We start from the raw sequence: 16,971 nt of genomic DNA on the forward strand, positions 1-16,971 counted from the left end.
TTCCTAATTTTTTATGCATAAAAATCTGAAATAAATGAGAAGGAATAAATGGCAGAACGGTTCTACTGTTTATGCCAGATAAATGTATTAGCACTAAACTATTTACAAAACCATGCCCAAAGATATAATTAGGGCTGTTATTTTCAATTGCAATTATCTGCTTTTCCAGGTAACCACCAAAACTGATCCCAGACCAATATCAGAAAAAAAAAAAATTTAGGTTTCCTATTTTACAATAATAACTGAGTCTGTGTAATAGAAACCCAAGTTTTTGGGGTCAACATTAGGAGAAATAATCAATATTTGTTAAACTAAGCAGGGTCAAAAATCTATGTAAAGACGGCTATTCACACAAGGATCAAGGTGCTTCTGAAATTTTGACAGATTCAAATAAGCTGGATCAGAGGGTTGAGAAAATCACAAGAATAGAAGGTGACAAAAACAGCGAACTTTACAATGCAACACCCGAGATAGCAGATAATTTGTCAATGAGAGACATTTACAACTGTACACCAACAAATAGGGGTTATGTAAAACATTAATTAATTGTTAGGATCAATGAGAGACATTTACAACTGTACACCAACAAATAGGGGTTATGTAAAACATTAATTAATTGTTAGGATCAATGAGAGACATTTAGAACTGTACACCAACAAATAGGGGTTCTGTAAAACATTAATTAATTGTTAGGATCAATGAGAGACATTTACAACTGTACACCAACAAATAGGCCGGGTCCGGGTATAAACGGGTTATTAAGAGCAAACTCATGACCCGACCCAGAGTAACGGGTTTGTCAAAATCCAACCCGTATCCGACCCAGTAAAATACGGGTCGGGTCGGACGGGTCAGATGGGTCGGGTGGGTCGACAGTATTTTTGTACACCCCGAGTCATACCTGGAACAGTAACTTTGATTCAAAGAAATTAATAGAATTAGAACTCAGATTAAAATAAAATTTGAAATTTAGCCTTAAATAATGCTGTTTCAACTTCAGTACATATAAATTAAAGCCAGAAAGTGGCATTTAATTCCTTTGTGACCATGGCAAAACTATGACACGTATATCATTTGAACCATCTGATTCGAATCATGCATTCCGTATCATTTGGTGATTTTTAAGGAAGTTTCGGAATTGTGCGATTTGGATCAAATGGCTTAGCAAAAAAATTGTTTGTTGTTGAGAAGAATTACTTTGAAGTGTACTTTTGTATCTTGATTTACAAGCTGATAAAATGTACAAAGGAATTCATATCCTCTCAGGTTACCTGACTGGGGACAATTGAAACGGATGGTCCCGGATCGTTCTTTTAACCTGGCACGAATCTCAAAGCACAAATAATACTATCCCGGATTGTTCTTTTTTCACATGTGATTAGGTTGGCCAAGCTCAAGCCCGTTTGCAAGTCCCGCTCTCAATGTTAAAAAGGACAGGGAGGTTGTTCATATCGAAACCAGAAGGTGGAAGTTAGCGGTACCTTCCATTTTCTGTTCTCTTGTTCTCTGTTATCTTGCTCTAGCTATACCCCTATTCTATCTTGAAATTTTGCTTATAAACCCAAAATTCTAAAAAAATAGATACATACTTATTTTAAAAAAAGAACTACTAGAACACAAATCATCAGTTTAGTATAAAATGCATAAAAAAGTTGTTCCTATATAGAAGTTTGGTGTAATGTTAATTTCCTGTGCTTGAAAAAAAATATTAATTTCCTGTGATTCGAAAATTCACAACTCTTGGGCTTGCTCATTCATAATTTGAAAATATTATTATTTTTATCAGAAAATAAGCTTCTGCTAAATTTGACAGCAATCCAAGTTCATATTGCAAATTAAATACTATTTCGATAGAAATAGTTAGTAGTTACTGTTATATTTCCTCTTTGTTGAACTAATATATTTATTCTGATATTATATCCGACAAATTCAATAGTGTTTGTGATTTGGATGCTAATATGAAATTTGCAGTTTTGCAAGGCTAACATGTGCCATGTAGAAGGATATATATAAAGGATAGCATTCAACAAATATTTCTAGTTTTAAAGGTTTTTTTTTTTTTTTCTAAAACTGATGTGGCTCCTTCAGTGGTGTTTGGCCGCTTAACAATTAATGTACAAAACATAGATAATTATTTGGTTAAAGAGGAGTAAAGAAAAGAGAGAAACTTGAGGCACTTTAATTTGTTCTTTTCTTTGACAGTAAAGCAGAGGCACCTATAGTTTTTTGCAGATGGTGATATGAACATGTTCAGTATAGAGGTCAAGAAAATACAAGGTATAAAAATCAATAATGTTTCATTGACATAGAATGTAAAGAATTTTCCCTAGTGGAAAGCAACAGTTTATCATTTTATTGATTAAATTGAAGGTTGCAATAAATAATCAATTTTAGATCAATAATTGAATTATAAATTTGGATGCATTGACCAAGCTAGTACTGGACAACCTAGCATTGACCAATCAATTTTAAATCAATAATTGAATTATAAATTTGGATGCATTGACCAAGCTAGTACTGTACAACCTTAACAATATTGATGTGTCTATAAATATCTAATTAAAACACACCAATTGGCATGTCGTCTCTGCAGTGAGAGCACCATTCTCTCATTTGTAAACTTATACTCCGAAAATGTCAACTGCAGTTGAGACAACGGAGTCGGTGCAAGTGTCAAGAAACCAATCAAGGAGAAGGCTACATCGACACGACTCATTTTTCCATGATGCGGAGAAAGTTACTTATGCAGAACGCCATGGTGCCAATGTATGTATGATATAGTTTTTTCTGCCATGATTTCTAGTTTCGATTGTGTACAAATGTTTAGAAAAAGACATAATTAATTCTTGGTTTTATGCTAAACCAGTGAGGATATATAGGTATTTTAATTGTTGTTATGTATATTGCAAAACAAATTAAAGGAAAAAAATTATAGTAATCAGAGCAAATGGCCGAACAACCCTCGTAGTCAAGTTTAATACAGGAATAGAGGACTTGTGAACCTTTTTTTTTCAAAGGAGAAAAAATGGAACTAGATTAACACATCAATTTCTGACAAGATTGGTAAAACGCCAAAGCAGTATTGAATCTTGCCAGTATGAAGGCGGCTGTATCAATCCATCTTTATTAATTTTTATTTTTTATTTTTGAGAAAGTGGGTGAAACTGAAACCTACTGATTTCATTAGAAACCAACATGTTCAAATGCTGAGAAGCTCCAAACAACTAGAGCTTTACAGCAGATACAAAAAGGCACTGATAAATACCAGTACATGTAAGACCAAAATAAAGAGTAGAGAGTAGCATGCCTATAACAGTTTAGGCAAAAATAGAACAGCAGTTACATGCTTGCAAAATATAAGAAGACCATCTAATTACAAACAAAGGATTGCAACGTCCTGTCCCAGTCGGGCGGTTACCCCTACCTCCCATCTTTATTGATTTCGTTCATTATTAGGTTGTTTATATTATTTTTTTCTAACTGCAAAATAGGATGATTGGGCAAGAACACTAAGTCTGGCATTCCAGTCTATCGGTATTGTGTATGGAGATATTGGCACATCACCTCTTTATGTGTATTCAAGTACTTTTACCAATGGAATCAAACATAAAGACGACATCTTAGGGGTTTTATCCCTAATTATCTACAGTCTTATTCTCCTTCCTTTGTTGAAGTATTGCTTCATAGTTTTACTGGCTAACGACAATGGTGACGGTAAGGCTTTCTTTTCCAACAATTAATTAATTAATTAATTAATAATTAATTAATTTGTTTTTCATTTCTATTGTATAATCAAATTATTTAATAAAAAGGGTAAAAAGAAAGATAGATATAATATAACCTTATGTTTTTCACAATCAAAGAAAGGTTATGTTATGTATCTTTTTCTTCATGCATAATTAAGAAGCATAAAAATAAAGAACTTTAATTTGTAGGTGGCACATTTGCATTGTACTCGCTGATATCAAGGTACACAAAGATCAGCCTGGTACCGAACCAACAGGCAGAAGATGCACTGGCATCGAATGGCCATTTGGAAGGGCTCACACCAGAGTTAAAGAGGGCACACTGGCTCAAGCAAAAGCTAGAGAATGGCATAGTTGCAAAGATCTTGCTTTTCACCTGTACAATATTCGCCACCTCCATGGTTATGGGTGATGGTGTACTAACCCCTCTTATCTCTGGTAATTAAACTGTTCTGGAATCATGATCTTGAAATTCTAGTTAATATTTGTTTTTGCTAATATTAAGTTAAATTATGTTATTCCGCTATCTTAATTGCATGATTCCATAGTTTCTTTTCAGTATTACGTCTTGTTCGAAATTCAAGCTGTGGAGTATAATTTACCTTGGAGTTCTTAGTTATTACACATGTTCAGTGTTTACTTTCATCGCACCCACAGCCGCATGGGAAATAAATTCCATACCTTATCAATTTATCTTCCTGAATATATGTGTGTTTGTTTAATTCACTTCTGTGCATCTTTAGAGTTTAAACAACACCGATGCATTCTCATTTAAGTTTTTTGATAGAGGCCAATATAAATAGATGATGAGTATTAGACAGTAGAACTAGAGATATTAACTGTTGTTTACCTCATTGCTTCAATTAATGAATATCTTTGGTTTTTGCAGTTATATCTGCTGTAGGAGGTGGGCTGACGGAGAAAGTTAATTTAACAACAAGTATGACAGAGGAGTTCATATATTTTAAAAATTTATTATATTGATATTGATTTCTATAATCATTGTAATGACTTCTCTTCCTTAAAAATTTGAACACAGATCAAATAGACTGGATTTCTGCAGCCATATTTGTAATCCTTTTTTCAGCCCAGAGATTTGGTACAGACAAAGTTGGTTACTCGTTTGCTCCTATAGTTTCCTTGTACTTTCTTTTTATTGGTGGCATCGGGTTATATAACCTTATACATTACGATATCGGAGTTTTACGGGCATTCAATCCGAAGTACATTGTAGACTACTTCAGCAGAAATGGGAAGCAAGGATGGATCTCACTTGGAGGTGTTCTCCTGTGCTATACAGGTAATAAAAACTAAATCATAAAGAGCAAGTTTATTAGCTTAATTTATTTAATATAAAAGGGTGTCTTTAAGCTAAGAGTGCATGTGTTGAGTGCAGGAACGGAGGCTATGTTTGCTGATTTAGGCCACTTTAGCGTCCGAGCTGTCCAGGTAATTAATATATTTATTCTCTGATGTTATCCCCAAAATCCACATTTTTTTTAAATTTCTTTTGTTCTTCTATTTCTGATTAGGAGTTAACAACCAAAATCTGTATCATTAGCACTATTGATATATTTTGAATTGAAATTCAGATTGGCTTCAGCTGTGCTTTGTTTCCGGCTGTATCATTGGCTTATATAGGCCAAGCTGCTTATCTCAGAAAACACCCAGAAGATGTCGCTGGTACTTACTACAAATCTATTCCAAGTAAGAGCAATATATATAAAATTAAATTAAATTTCAAAATTAAAATCCATAAACCTTAATTTGCTTTATTGATCATTTTTCATATGTATATATACCCAGGTCCACTGTACTGGCCAACCTTTATAGTATCAGTGGGAGCTGCAATTATTGCAAGTCAAGCCATGATTTCTGGAGCATTTGCCATCATATCACAGTCACAGACATTGGGGTGCTTCCCTCGGGTGAAAGTATTGCACACTTCGAAGAAATATGAAGGGCAAGTATACATCCCAGAAGTAAACTTTGCACTTGGACTACTTTGTGTCATATTAACCTTTGCATATAAAGACACAACCAAGATTGGCAATGCTTATGGTACGAAGAAAAATAATAATATATATTTTTATTCATACACATGCACTGAAAATGGAGTTGAAAAATAGAGTTATAGGTTTTCAGCTACGTCGAGGCCAGAAACATATGGTTGACTTAGTGGAGCATGTTATAGCTCGATATATTTTTGTGCTGTTCAATCTCAAATATTAAGCCATCAGTTTATTATATATAAATTAATTCACTTATATATGTTGCCATGAATTTTGGAAAAAACCAATCTAATACAGGTTATTTATTGAATTTCATCTATATATATAAAGAAGAATGGCATCTAATATAGTTTACAATTTATTTACTGAGAATTATTTAATGACATACAACATGTCAATTACTAGAGATCATATAGAGCTCAATATCTGACTCTGAGCTCAAGTAATTCTAATGTATTGAAAGTTCAAAGATCCTGTATTCTTGTTCTTTTCCAGGTTAACCAAAAAAGTTAACTGAAACATGCAATGTAACATGAGATATTTCTTATTCTTAATTATCTTATTTTTGCAGGAATTGCAGTTACTATGGTCATGTTCGTGACAACCATCTTTGTAGCATTAGTAATGCTTCTGATCTGGAAAATATCTATTTTCTGGATCATATTATTCTTCACAATATTCGGCGCAGCAGAACTCATCTTTCTCTCTTCTGCCTTATACAAATTCAAAGATGGAGGCTACTTTCCTATAGCTGTTGCAGCCGTCTTGATGGCACTCATGGGAATTTGGCATTACGTACATGTGAAGAGATACTGGTATGAGCTAACTCACATGGTTTCCAATGAAAAACTAGAAGAATTAACTACAAGGCGCATAAGAGGAAGAATACCTGGAATTGGGTTTCTTTACACCGAACTTGTACAAGGTGTACCACCTATATTCGCTCATCTCGTGGAAAAAGTACCTTACATTCATTCAGTTCTCGTTTTTGTCTCAGTAAAGACCTTGCCAATCCCTTACGTGAGTAGTGGAGAGAGGTTTATTTTTAGACAAGCTGAACCAAAAGAACAAAGGCTGTTCCGGTGTGTTGCGAGGTATGGATACAATGATCAAAAGGAAGATGCAAATGCATTTGCTGCTTCCCTGATAGAACAGCTAAAATCCTTCGTGCATGACGAAAGTATTTTCGTGCAAACAACCCAATCACAGCAGATCATCAATAATGAAAATATTAGATTGAGGCCAGGGGCAAAATCTGCAGTACACGTGGAAGAAAAACTTGATGAGCAGATCAGTGAACCTCAGCACATAATACAAGAAAACCAGATATATGAACAGGAGTTGACGAATGGAGTGGTGTACCTGCTGGGTGAGACCGAAGTGAGAGCGGAGCGTAACTCAGGTATCTTCAAGAAGATAATTGTGAATTATGTTTACAGTTTCATAAAGAAGAACTCTAGGCAAGGAGAGAAGGCATTCCTTATCCCGAGGGATCAAATTCTGAAAGTTGGCATGATATACGAAATCTGACAACTTGTGATTCTGACAGCAATACTGCATATATGTATATATGCATGCGTGTTACTGTTGAGCAATAATTAATGCTCTTAATTATATTCTGTTTTGTGTGTTATATTTTGTTGAACAATTAAGGTTGCAAAGTTTCTTCTTTACTATCTTTTGACTGGTTTGAACTATGGTACGTTTATATATGTAGTTTTGCAATTTAATTCATTTTTCATTGTGTGGACTTCAGCCTATTTGTGGGATGGGTATGCCTAGAATTTTGATTAAATAATGTAATCATTTTGTTTGTTAATGTAAATTAATATTATATAGAGACGGAAGTAAAGAAGTAAAGAGGGTGTTTTACTTTCCGCTCATATCTCTATTTTTAAATTTTAAACAGTTGATCCGAACTTTTTAATATAATTTTCATTGTAAGAGTGAGTCTATGGTACTATGCATATCACGGGTTGTTACCATGCTACGGCTCTATATTAGAGTTTTCAAATCCTAATGGTCGATCCGAACCGTTCATCTTGTTCTCCATATTAATATGTGTTTGGAGACCAAATTTTACATTTTTTGAAAATTTTTTACTATTTTTTTAGATATTTAGAAAATCACTTGATCTGAAAATTCTGGACCATCCAAAAACAGTGATTTTCAATAAATCTAAAAAAATAGTAAAAAAATTTCAAAAAATGTAAAATTTGGTCTCCAAACACATATTAATATGAAGAACAAGATGAACGGTTCGGATCGACCGTTAGGATTTGAAAACTCAAATATAGAGCCGTAGCACAGTAACAAATCATAATATGCATAGTACCATAGACTCACTCTCATTGTAATGTACTTGGAGACCAAATTTTATATTTTTTGAAAAAAATTTACTATTTTTTTATAATTTTTTAAAATTGCAATTTTTCATTAAATAAAAAATAATAATAAAAATTCAGAAAAGCACTGATTTTCAAAAATTATAAAAAAATAGTAAACCATTTCTAAAAAATGTAAAATTTGGTATCCAAGCACATTACAATATGAAAATCATGTTGAGACGTTTGGATCAAAATGGTAGTTCCTAAGCCGTGGTCATACCAATTTAGTTTTGTGATTTTCATAGTCCAAATAGTCGATCCAAACCTTTTAACATTATATCTATATTAAAATGTGCTTGGAGATCAAATTTTATATTTTTTGGAACTTTTTACTATTTATTAAGATGGTTTACAATGATTTTCAAATTATCTTAATAAATAGTAAAAAAAGTTTCAAAAAATATAAAATTTTATCTCCAAAATTCATTGTTTGAACTTTAAAAATTACAAAATCAATTGGCAACACTAAAGTTTAGGAACTACAATTTATATATATATACTTGTTTAAAGTCTAAGCTATTCTAATGAAGTTGATTATGTATATACATCTACTATTTATTGTTTCTACAATTTATTGTTTGTATGTAATCATTTATATAGATTAAGGGTTCCATTGGAATTTTGATGGCCTGCATGGGCATCCGGCAATGACCTAATTTTCCACAGTTAACATTAACTGTTGATCGGTCAAACAAAATTAATCATTAACTAGTACAAATCATGCATTTCAACCCAACTATTAGTTCTTTTATGATGGTAGATTATATATAATGGATTTACATGTAACATTCGTGAGAACGGGTAGGTCGATCCAATAGGCATGGGACCTACTTTTGAGTTTGATAGACTCCAAAACCGTCCAATCCGCTTTAAATTGTGGCTCCACTATATTAATTAATTTTATATAGAGAGAGAGTACAGCTAACGCGCTTCCACTAGTATATCACCAATATGCTTCCGGTCTCTAAAATATATCAAATCAACTTCAAATGAAAAATCCGAACCGTTCAAACCAATCTCCTTAACAAGAGCTTCATTTCCATATAAAAAATAATAATTTTTGAATTTACTTACTATCAAGTCAAGTGGTCAAAAAAATGACCAAAATAGTGCATTAAAATGCACACAAAATCCTTCATTTTTTGACCGCTTGACTTGATGGTAAATAAATTCGAAACTAAATTTTTTTTGTATGGAAATGAAGCTCTCGTTAAGGGCATTGGTTTGAACGGTTTAGATTTATCATTTGAAGCCGATTTGATATATTTTAGAGGCCGGAAGCATATTGTTGATATACGTACTAGTGAAAGCGCATTAGCCGTACTCTATATATATATATATATATATATATATATATATATATAGGAGGGAGAGAGAAAGAGAGAGATGGGCTATGGTACATTGCAATGCATAGGCATTTTTGTGCATTGGACCATAAATCACCGGATTCAAAGTCCAAATAACCGATCCAAACTGTTCATCTTGTTCTCCATATTAATATGTGCTTGGAGGCCAAATTTTACATTTTTTGGAATTTTTTAATATTTATTAAGCTACTTTGAAAATCGCTGATCCAATGGTGCCTTTCGATTTTACTGTTACCATTGGATCAGCGATTTTCAAAGTGGCTTAATAAATAGTAAAAAAAAATCCAAAAAATGTAAAATTTGGTCTCCAAGCACATATTAATATGGAGAACAAGATGAACAGTTTGGATCGGTCATTTGGAATTTGAATCCGGTGATTTATGGTCCAATGCACAAAAAAAGCCTATGCATTGCAATGTACCATAGCCCATCTCTATGAAAATGCTAATATGCTACGCGTAGCATAGAGTGCCTCCATGTAATGGCTCCATATTTGAGTTTTCAAAATTCTAACAGTCGATCCAAACCGTTCAACATGATCTCCATATGAATATGTACGTGCAAACCAAATTTTACATTTTTTTAGAATTTTCTTACAAGGAGGGTTCAAATGCCTCCATTTTTTGTGCCTCCATCATGCCACCATTTTTAAAAACTTAAACGTCAAAATAAAACAGTTATATGTGATCTATGTTATTTTCTCTATGTGCCCATAAAAAAATTATCACATTTTGATTTTATTTTTATGTGAATCAATAAGTTAAAAAATCAACGTCTAGAAATTATACACATTAATATACATTTTTACAAGCTCAAGATGACAACTAAAACAAAGTTGAAATGTCATAATTTTTTACACGTGCATAGATAAAATGATGTAGTTCATATATATCCAATGGTTTTATTTTGAATTTTAAGTTTTAAATTTTAAGTTATTAAAGTTTTTAAAAATGAAGACATGATGAAGATACAAAAAATTGAGGCATTTGAACCCTCCTATTTTCTTACTATTTTTTTAGATAGGTAGAAAATCACTTGATTTGAATATTCTGTACAATTCAGATCAAGTGATTTTTTACCTATCTAAAAAAATAGTAAAAAAATTCTAAAAAATGTAAAATTTGGTTTGCAAGTACATATTCATATGAAGATCATGCTGAACAGTTCGGATCGACTGTTAGAATTTTGAAAACTCAAATATTGAGCCGTTGCACAGAAGCTCTCTATGCTACATGTAGCATTGTAGCCAACTCATATATATAGATAGATAGAGAGAGAGAGAGAGAGAGAGAGAGAGAGAGAGAGAGGGGGATGCTAATGTCAAAACGTTTGTTTCTAGCTTTCGGAATAAATGATTCAGTTTTCCAATTTTCAAAGTCAATATAGTAGATCCAGACCATTAGATGTTCAATTTATATTAAAATTTGCTTGGAGACAAAATTTTACATTTTTTTTTAAAAAAAATTACTATTTATTAAAATGGTCCCTTGGGATATACATATGTATATATGTATATACTATGTAAAATACAAAATGTGATGTAATTTCGGTCCCTGATTAAAAAAACAATAGCATGGAATTCTAAAATATTAGTTTGGGCCACAACTGAATCCTTAACTCTTCTTCATTTTGTTGGTTTTTCTATAATTCTTTGAGAGACCATTTTGGAAATTCCTCTAAATTTACAAAAAAAAATCCAAAATTCACATATCCTATATTGGAAATTGCAATTTGGGTCATAATATTAAAACCAAAATATTAATCTTGTTATTTTTGTTATATGTACATAAAATCATAGCAAAAAAGAATTAATAAATAAAAACTAATATGACCTTAATTTAAAATTTCAATCATATAATGCTATTGAGCTTACTTTCTAGCAACCGTTCAAAAATAAATTTGCCTTTTAAATTTCCAGCTCATGGGGAGGGTTGAAAACTTAATTGCAATTTACTTAGATAAATTGGAGATTTAATTACATTTGAAAAATTAAAAATAAATTTGCTTGACCAAACAACTTTACATAACAATTTTAATTTATACCTCAGATTGTGACATTAAAAAAAATTACTAAAATTATAAAATTGGTTTGTAAATCTAATATAATAGATTGTGATATAATATGTAGAATATATTTAGTAGCTTGAATCAACCATATTTATATGCATTGCTACCTCAGATTGAAATTCACTTCTCAACTTTCAACTATACTTTTTTTTTTCCTAATGGAACGTTAAAATCATATTGTAGATCGATGTCGATTAATATTAATTTCTTTTGGCCGTTTTCAATAATTGGTCAATTTACATTGGGTAAAAATATTGACAGAGTAATTTTTGCTTCATGCAATATACAAGTCATATGCAACGCTATTTTAGCTCTACTATATGTGCGCTGCATGAATAAAAAACTGCTCTGTCAATATCTTAACCCGTTTACAAATTACAAACAAAATGTACATGTAATTCTCATTTCCATTTGTATCAAGTTCTTCAATTGGAAAAAAAAAAAAGTGCAATATCTCCCTTTAATGCATACCTTTCGAAGAAATTTAATCCGCCGTATTTTCCTCATCCAACGGTGAAGATCACCTTTAGCATCACTGAATATTAACCAAGTAGTTTTGACTTCATGCAGCACACTGAACGGTCTCTTGGGTTAGTCATTGCGCTGCATGAAGTCAAAACTACTCTGTTAAAATATTGACCCAATTTTATGTGTGTATCAGTCTATGACGCCATTGAAACCCGATCCAATAGATATCGGATTTGGTTTACATTGAAACCCGACCCAATTCGGTGCAGTTTCTACTTTTTTTCTCTTTACTTCGAATTTTACCCCATTCAATTGATCTCCATTTCAGAAATCTCTCTTCTTCTGATGCATGACTTGAGGTAATCAATTCATCACTGTTTTTTTTTCTTTACTCATGTGCATTGAGATAATCCTGTCATGTATTAGCGCGAATTTAGGGATCAAATATATTGGATTGGATTTAAAGTTGGGTGCTTTAATCTGATTTCATGTGTATTTCTATCCCCACAAAAATAAAATGTAAATTTCTATTTCATAGCTGTTGGATCTTAAGTACCCAACTCCTGTTATAGAATTGTGGTAATGTTGGAGAGCTGTGGTTGATTGTTTGAGCTTTATTTGAAGAATATTTCCCAATTCATCCCTTTTTGTTTTCATATAGTTAAAAAAAATGGAAAAAGGAGAAGCATACAGTTAGTATTGTAGATTAATTGGTAGTCTTATGAATCATTATAAAAGAGAGATCAGTACCAAACAATTTTGATACTGGTAGCTGAACAAATAAAAAAAAAAAATGAGACCTGGAGGTGCTAAAGGATTTTTTCTCAATGAATTTGTTACTAATACATGGGTCTTTTTGCGAATTTTGCAATAATGTGAATTCCATTTTACAAATTCTGTTTGGATAAGTTTCTTAGGTTCACATTTTATTTGTAACTGAGTGAATCTATTAGAGTAAAAAAGCAGTTCATCGGTTTCCAGTTTATCAAACTAACCAAATTAAAAAAGGTTCCTATACCAGAACTGGTATGGCCCAGTATTGATCCGCCATACTGTTGCTGTCCCTACCTCGTACTGCATCTGTCTTAGAAAGAATCTCTATAATATGAAATAGTAAAAATCAATCCTAGATACCTCCAGCATGTTAAAAAACTATATATTTTTTTATTTTTGAATAAAAGGTAATATGACTAATTTAAAAATTAAAATGAGTTTTAATAGAATAATCAATAAATTGGGTAAATTTCTGAGTTTTTGAAATTTAGAATAATAAATATGATATTATGAATTTTAGAGGGAGAAATACGTAATTTCAAAGTTTTTGAGAGGCATATATGAAATTCCCCCTAAAAATTGACCAAGCATTCATTTTCTTTTTCTTTTTATTTATTAGATGGAATTGGAGACAGCAAAAGAGATAGAGACTGATCAAATTCCTATTTCACAAAATATTACTTCTAACAAAGGAATCAGTGGCGAACCAAGTGCAGTACCTCGAACTCGAATAGGAGATGAATATCAAGCAAAAATACCCGATCCTTTAACAACTTACCAGACCCGAGTCAAAACATCACCAAACATCCCAATCATCTGGGCCCCACATGTCAGTGAGGAAAAGCATCACATCCCTCTGCCCGGCATCCACAAACCTTCTACTTGGAATGATTTTGAGAAAGAGACGTTTCTTCTCGGATTGTACATATTTGGAAAGAGGCTGAACCTAGTGCGTCGGTTTTTAGGAGGAGATAGCAAGACAATGGGGGCTGTACTGTTGTACTACTATGGGAATTTTTACAAATCGGATCGGTATAAAAAGTATAGGTTGAAACATTGTGTGCTTGGGCCCCGCATTTTTCAAGGATGGCGGCAGGACATGATTCTGTTACGCCTTACAGAGTCTATGTACAAGGAGTCTCATGATGCATTACAAGAGGTACTATTCTTCTTAGAGTGAGGCTATGGTGCTATGCATAGCACACATTGGCCTATACTATGGATCAATATCTTTGGTTTTTAAAGTTCAAATAGTCGATCTGAACCATTCTATATGATCTCCACATAAAAATGTTATCGCAGACTAAATTTTATATTTTTTTTAGAAATTTTTTACTATTTTTCTGAGATAGGTACAAAATCACTACTTTTGAATGGTCTAGAATCTTTAGATCAAGTGATTATCTACCTATCTAAAAATTAAAAAAAAATTAAAATATAAAATTCGATGTACAAGTACATTTTAATATGAAATCATGTTGAAAGGTTCAGATCGACTATTTAGAGTTTGAAACTAGAGATATTGATCCATATTAGGGACCGATATGCGCTATGCATAGTACTGTAGCCTCACTTGTCTTCTTATCGATTATCATTATTCTTATCAAGTTATCATCATCACTGCTAATGATGCTACTAATAGTGCTACAGGATACCCTATTGAAGTTGGTTTAATACAGCCTTTGTATGGCACTTTTGAAGTACTGTTACCTGACCTGAACTTGTACTGTTATCCATTGTTAAAACCAACATTCTGTTTCAATTTATGGGTTCTCAATTTTCTTTACTAATTGCATATTGGAGGCATCTTTTCGTTGAATTTTTGTTAGTAGCCCTGGTACTGGTACCAGTACTTTCTCTCTGCAAAACAGTAGATGATTTTTTAATGAAATCGGTTGGAAATTACCCCAATTTTATCAAATAAAACAAATGTTCTTAATCTTGTTCTTTATTAACTTGGGTTTTTTATTTTGTCTTCAGGTCTTTAAGTCATATAATGAGGGATCCTCTTTCGAAGATTTCATTTTTGCACTGAAGGGGCTTGCTGGGGCCCACACACTTGTCCAAGCTATCAGCATTGGTAAAGGAAAGCATGACCTGACAAAAGTAAGATCTGACCCAACTAGAAACCAAATCCAAACCCATTTGGAAATGCCGGTAGGGAAGGAATGGTCATCTCTTTCCTTGGAGGACGTCGTCAGGTTTCTGACGGGTGGTTTTAGGCTTGGAAAATCCAGGTAAATTTCAGCTCAAATTTTCAAAATGAACTCTCAACATTTACCTTTTTCGTTTTCATTTGTTTTCTATTTTCTATTTAGAGGCATGATGGAAAGATGTGTTGGTCATTGTTGATTTAAAGAAATCTGTGTGTCGGGTCTGGAATATATTTTGCATATATGCTAGAATATATGAAATTATTTTCTTGGTTATTTGGTATCTGACAAACCAAATTTTACATTTTTGTAAGTTTTTTTACTATTTTTTAGATTGGTAGAAAATCACTATTTTTGAATGGCATAGAATCTTTAGATCAAGTAATTTTCTACTTAAATCTAAAACATTTTCATATGGAGATCATGTTGAACGGTTCAGTTCAATTGTTTGGACTTTGAAAATGAAGATATTGATCCATAGTACGTACAAATATGCGCTATGCATAGTACCGTAGTCTCACTCTACTTAGTTTATATATCATGTTGTCATTCTTAAACAATTTTTTTTAATCAAATGCCAATCTTCATGTTTTTTTTTCTTATCTTTCAGGTCAAATGATTTGTTTCGGGAGGCAGTGTGGCCCCGTCTACTGGTAAAAGGCTGGATCTCAGTACAGCCAAAAGATAATACATCAATATTTCTCATTCCAGGCATTGACAGTTTCCCCAGAGAAGATCTGGTAAAGGGAATTCACTATTTTGACTCGGTTACTGATTTACTGTCCAAAGTTGCCTCTGATCCTAATTTGATCTCTGTCCCAAAAATTGGTGCAAATGATGATATAGATAACAAAGAAAATAGTAGTAGTTGCTTTCGTCCAAAGTTGCGAAACGGAGAATTGAATCTCATGAAATTTACTGTTATAGACACTAGTATAGTTGAAATGGAAGGAGTACCTTGCAAGATTAGAGCTTTAAGGAGTTTACCTCTCGACAAATCAGAAATTGGCACATCAGTGCCTAAGAGGTGGGACCCAGAAAAAGATGAGAAAAATGCTTTAAAGGATGCAAAATTGAAGTCTAAAAACCGGGTTTATGTAAATGATGCAACAAATCATTTGAGTAAAAGAAGAAGGGTAGGATTGTCTAAGTTCAAAACCAAAACATGTGAAAATGACCAAAGTACCCCTCCTTGTATTGATGACCAAAGTGATTACCTGCCTGATATAACATCAACTAGTGATGAAAATAATGAAAAAGAGGGGACTGGTTCGAATAATAGCCGTAGGAGGCATGGTACAAGAAATCGACCACCATCAACTAAAGCTTTGGAATCACTTGCTCTCGGTTTTCTTGGCACAACAAATGGACCAACAAGACAGACCCACAAGTCAGTTGAGACACTGATTAGTGAGGACCTGATAGATCAATTTTAATAATTAATTCCAATTTTTCTTTTTGTGTTGGTGTTTTGTTTTTTATCCTGGGGAGAAATTTAATTTATTTTAGTTTTTTGTAGTGTTAACAAATTAAAAGGTGCAAGTGCATTTGTATTATTTGTCAACATTCTGTGATATTATTTTAGTTGCAGAATTTAAAGTGGTACCTGTATATACATGATCAATTATTTCAATTATATTTGGTTGCTCTTTGAGTTTTTGAAAATCATATTAATTTGCATCTTATATTCAAGTAGTGTGTTTGGTTTTATGTATAATTTTATTTTGCTGGTCTATTTGAGAAATTGAGGTGGGCCCTTTGATATGATCCCATTAATTGCGCCAGGGTGCTAAATTTTTTAAATATCTTTTATTATCTAAACAAAAATTTTAAAAACTAACATTGTTAATGTAATGTCACGACAAATATCCCTTTTTCTTAGCATGTAAACAGTATCGAGGAATTAAAATGTCATGACAATATCCTTTTTTTTCTTTATATTAGAAAAGACTATCTAAAATTCTAAATGTTCATGGAAAAAAAAATGATCTTGTCTT

At 32.4% G+C, this 16,971-nt stretch overlaps 2 protein-coding genes across 4 annotated transcripts in view; both read left to right on the forward strand.

Moving 5' to 3' along the window:
• Window positions 1-2,634: 2,634 nt before the first annotated feature.
• On the forward strand, window positions 2,635-7,504 carry LOC144553816 (potassium transporter 5-like). Its single transcript, XM_078302008.1, has 9 exons — window positions 2,635-2,766; window positions 3,492-3,714; window positions 3,936-4,184; window positions 4,636-4,686; window positions 4,786-5,046; window positions 5,143-5,195; window positions 5,339-5,453; window positions 5,553-5,807; window positions 6,330-7,504. Exons 1-9 carry the CDS (start codon window positions 2,635-2,637, stop codon window positions 7,286-7,288), a joined length of 2,298 nt encoding a protein of 765 aa, XP_078158134.1. The 3' UTR covers window positions 7,289-7,504.
• A 4,818-nt stretch (window positions 7,505-12,322) lies between these two features.
• Window positions 12,323-16,971, forward strand: part of LOC144554161 (uncharacterized) — a 62,310-nt gene continuing 57,661 nt past the window's right edge. The window contains exons 1-4 of one of the 3 annotated variants that reach the window (XM_078302428.1): window positions 12,323-12,406; window positions 13,441-13,980; window positions 14,802-15,058; window positions 15,585-16,609. In XM_078302428.1, coding sequence (XP_078158554.1) covers window positions 13,441-13,980; window positions 14,802-15,058; window positions 15,585-16,410 — 1,623 coding nt within the window. In that variant the 5' untranslated portion in view covers window positions 12,323-12,406 and the 3' untranslated portion in view covers window positions 16,411-16,609. Of the gene's footprint in view, window positions 12,407-13,440; window positions 13,981-14,801; window positions 15,059-15,584; window positions 16,610-16,971 lie in introns of those variants that run through there. The other 2 variants (XM_078302429.1, XM_078302427.1) reach the window with 2 other exon arrangements.

This window comes from Carex rostrata, chromosome 5 (assembly GCF_964058835.1).
Source record: "Carex rostrata chromosome 5, lpCarRost1.2, whole genome shotgun sequence".
NCBI lineage: Eukaryota > Viridiplantae > Streptophyta > Magnoliopsida > Poales > Cyperaceae > Carex > Carex rostrata.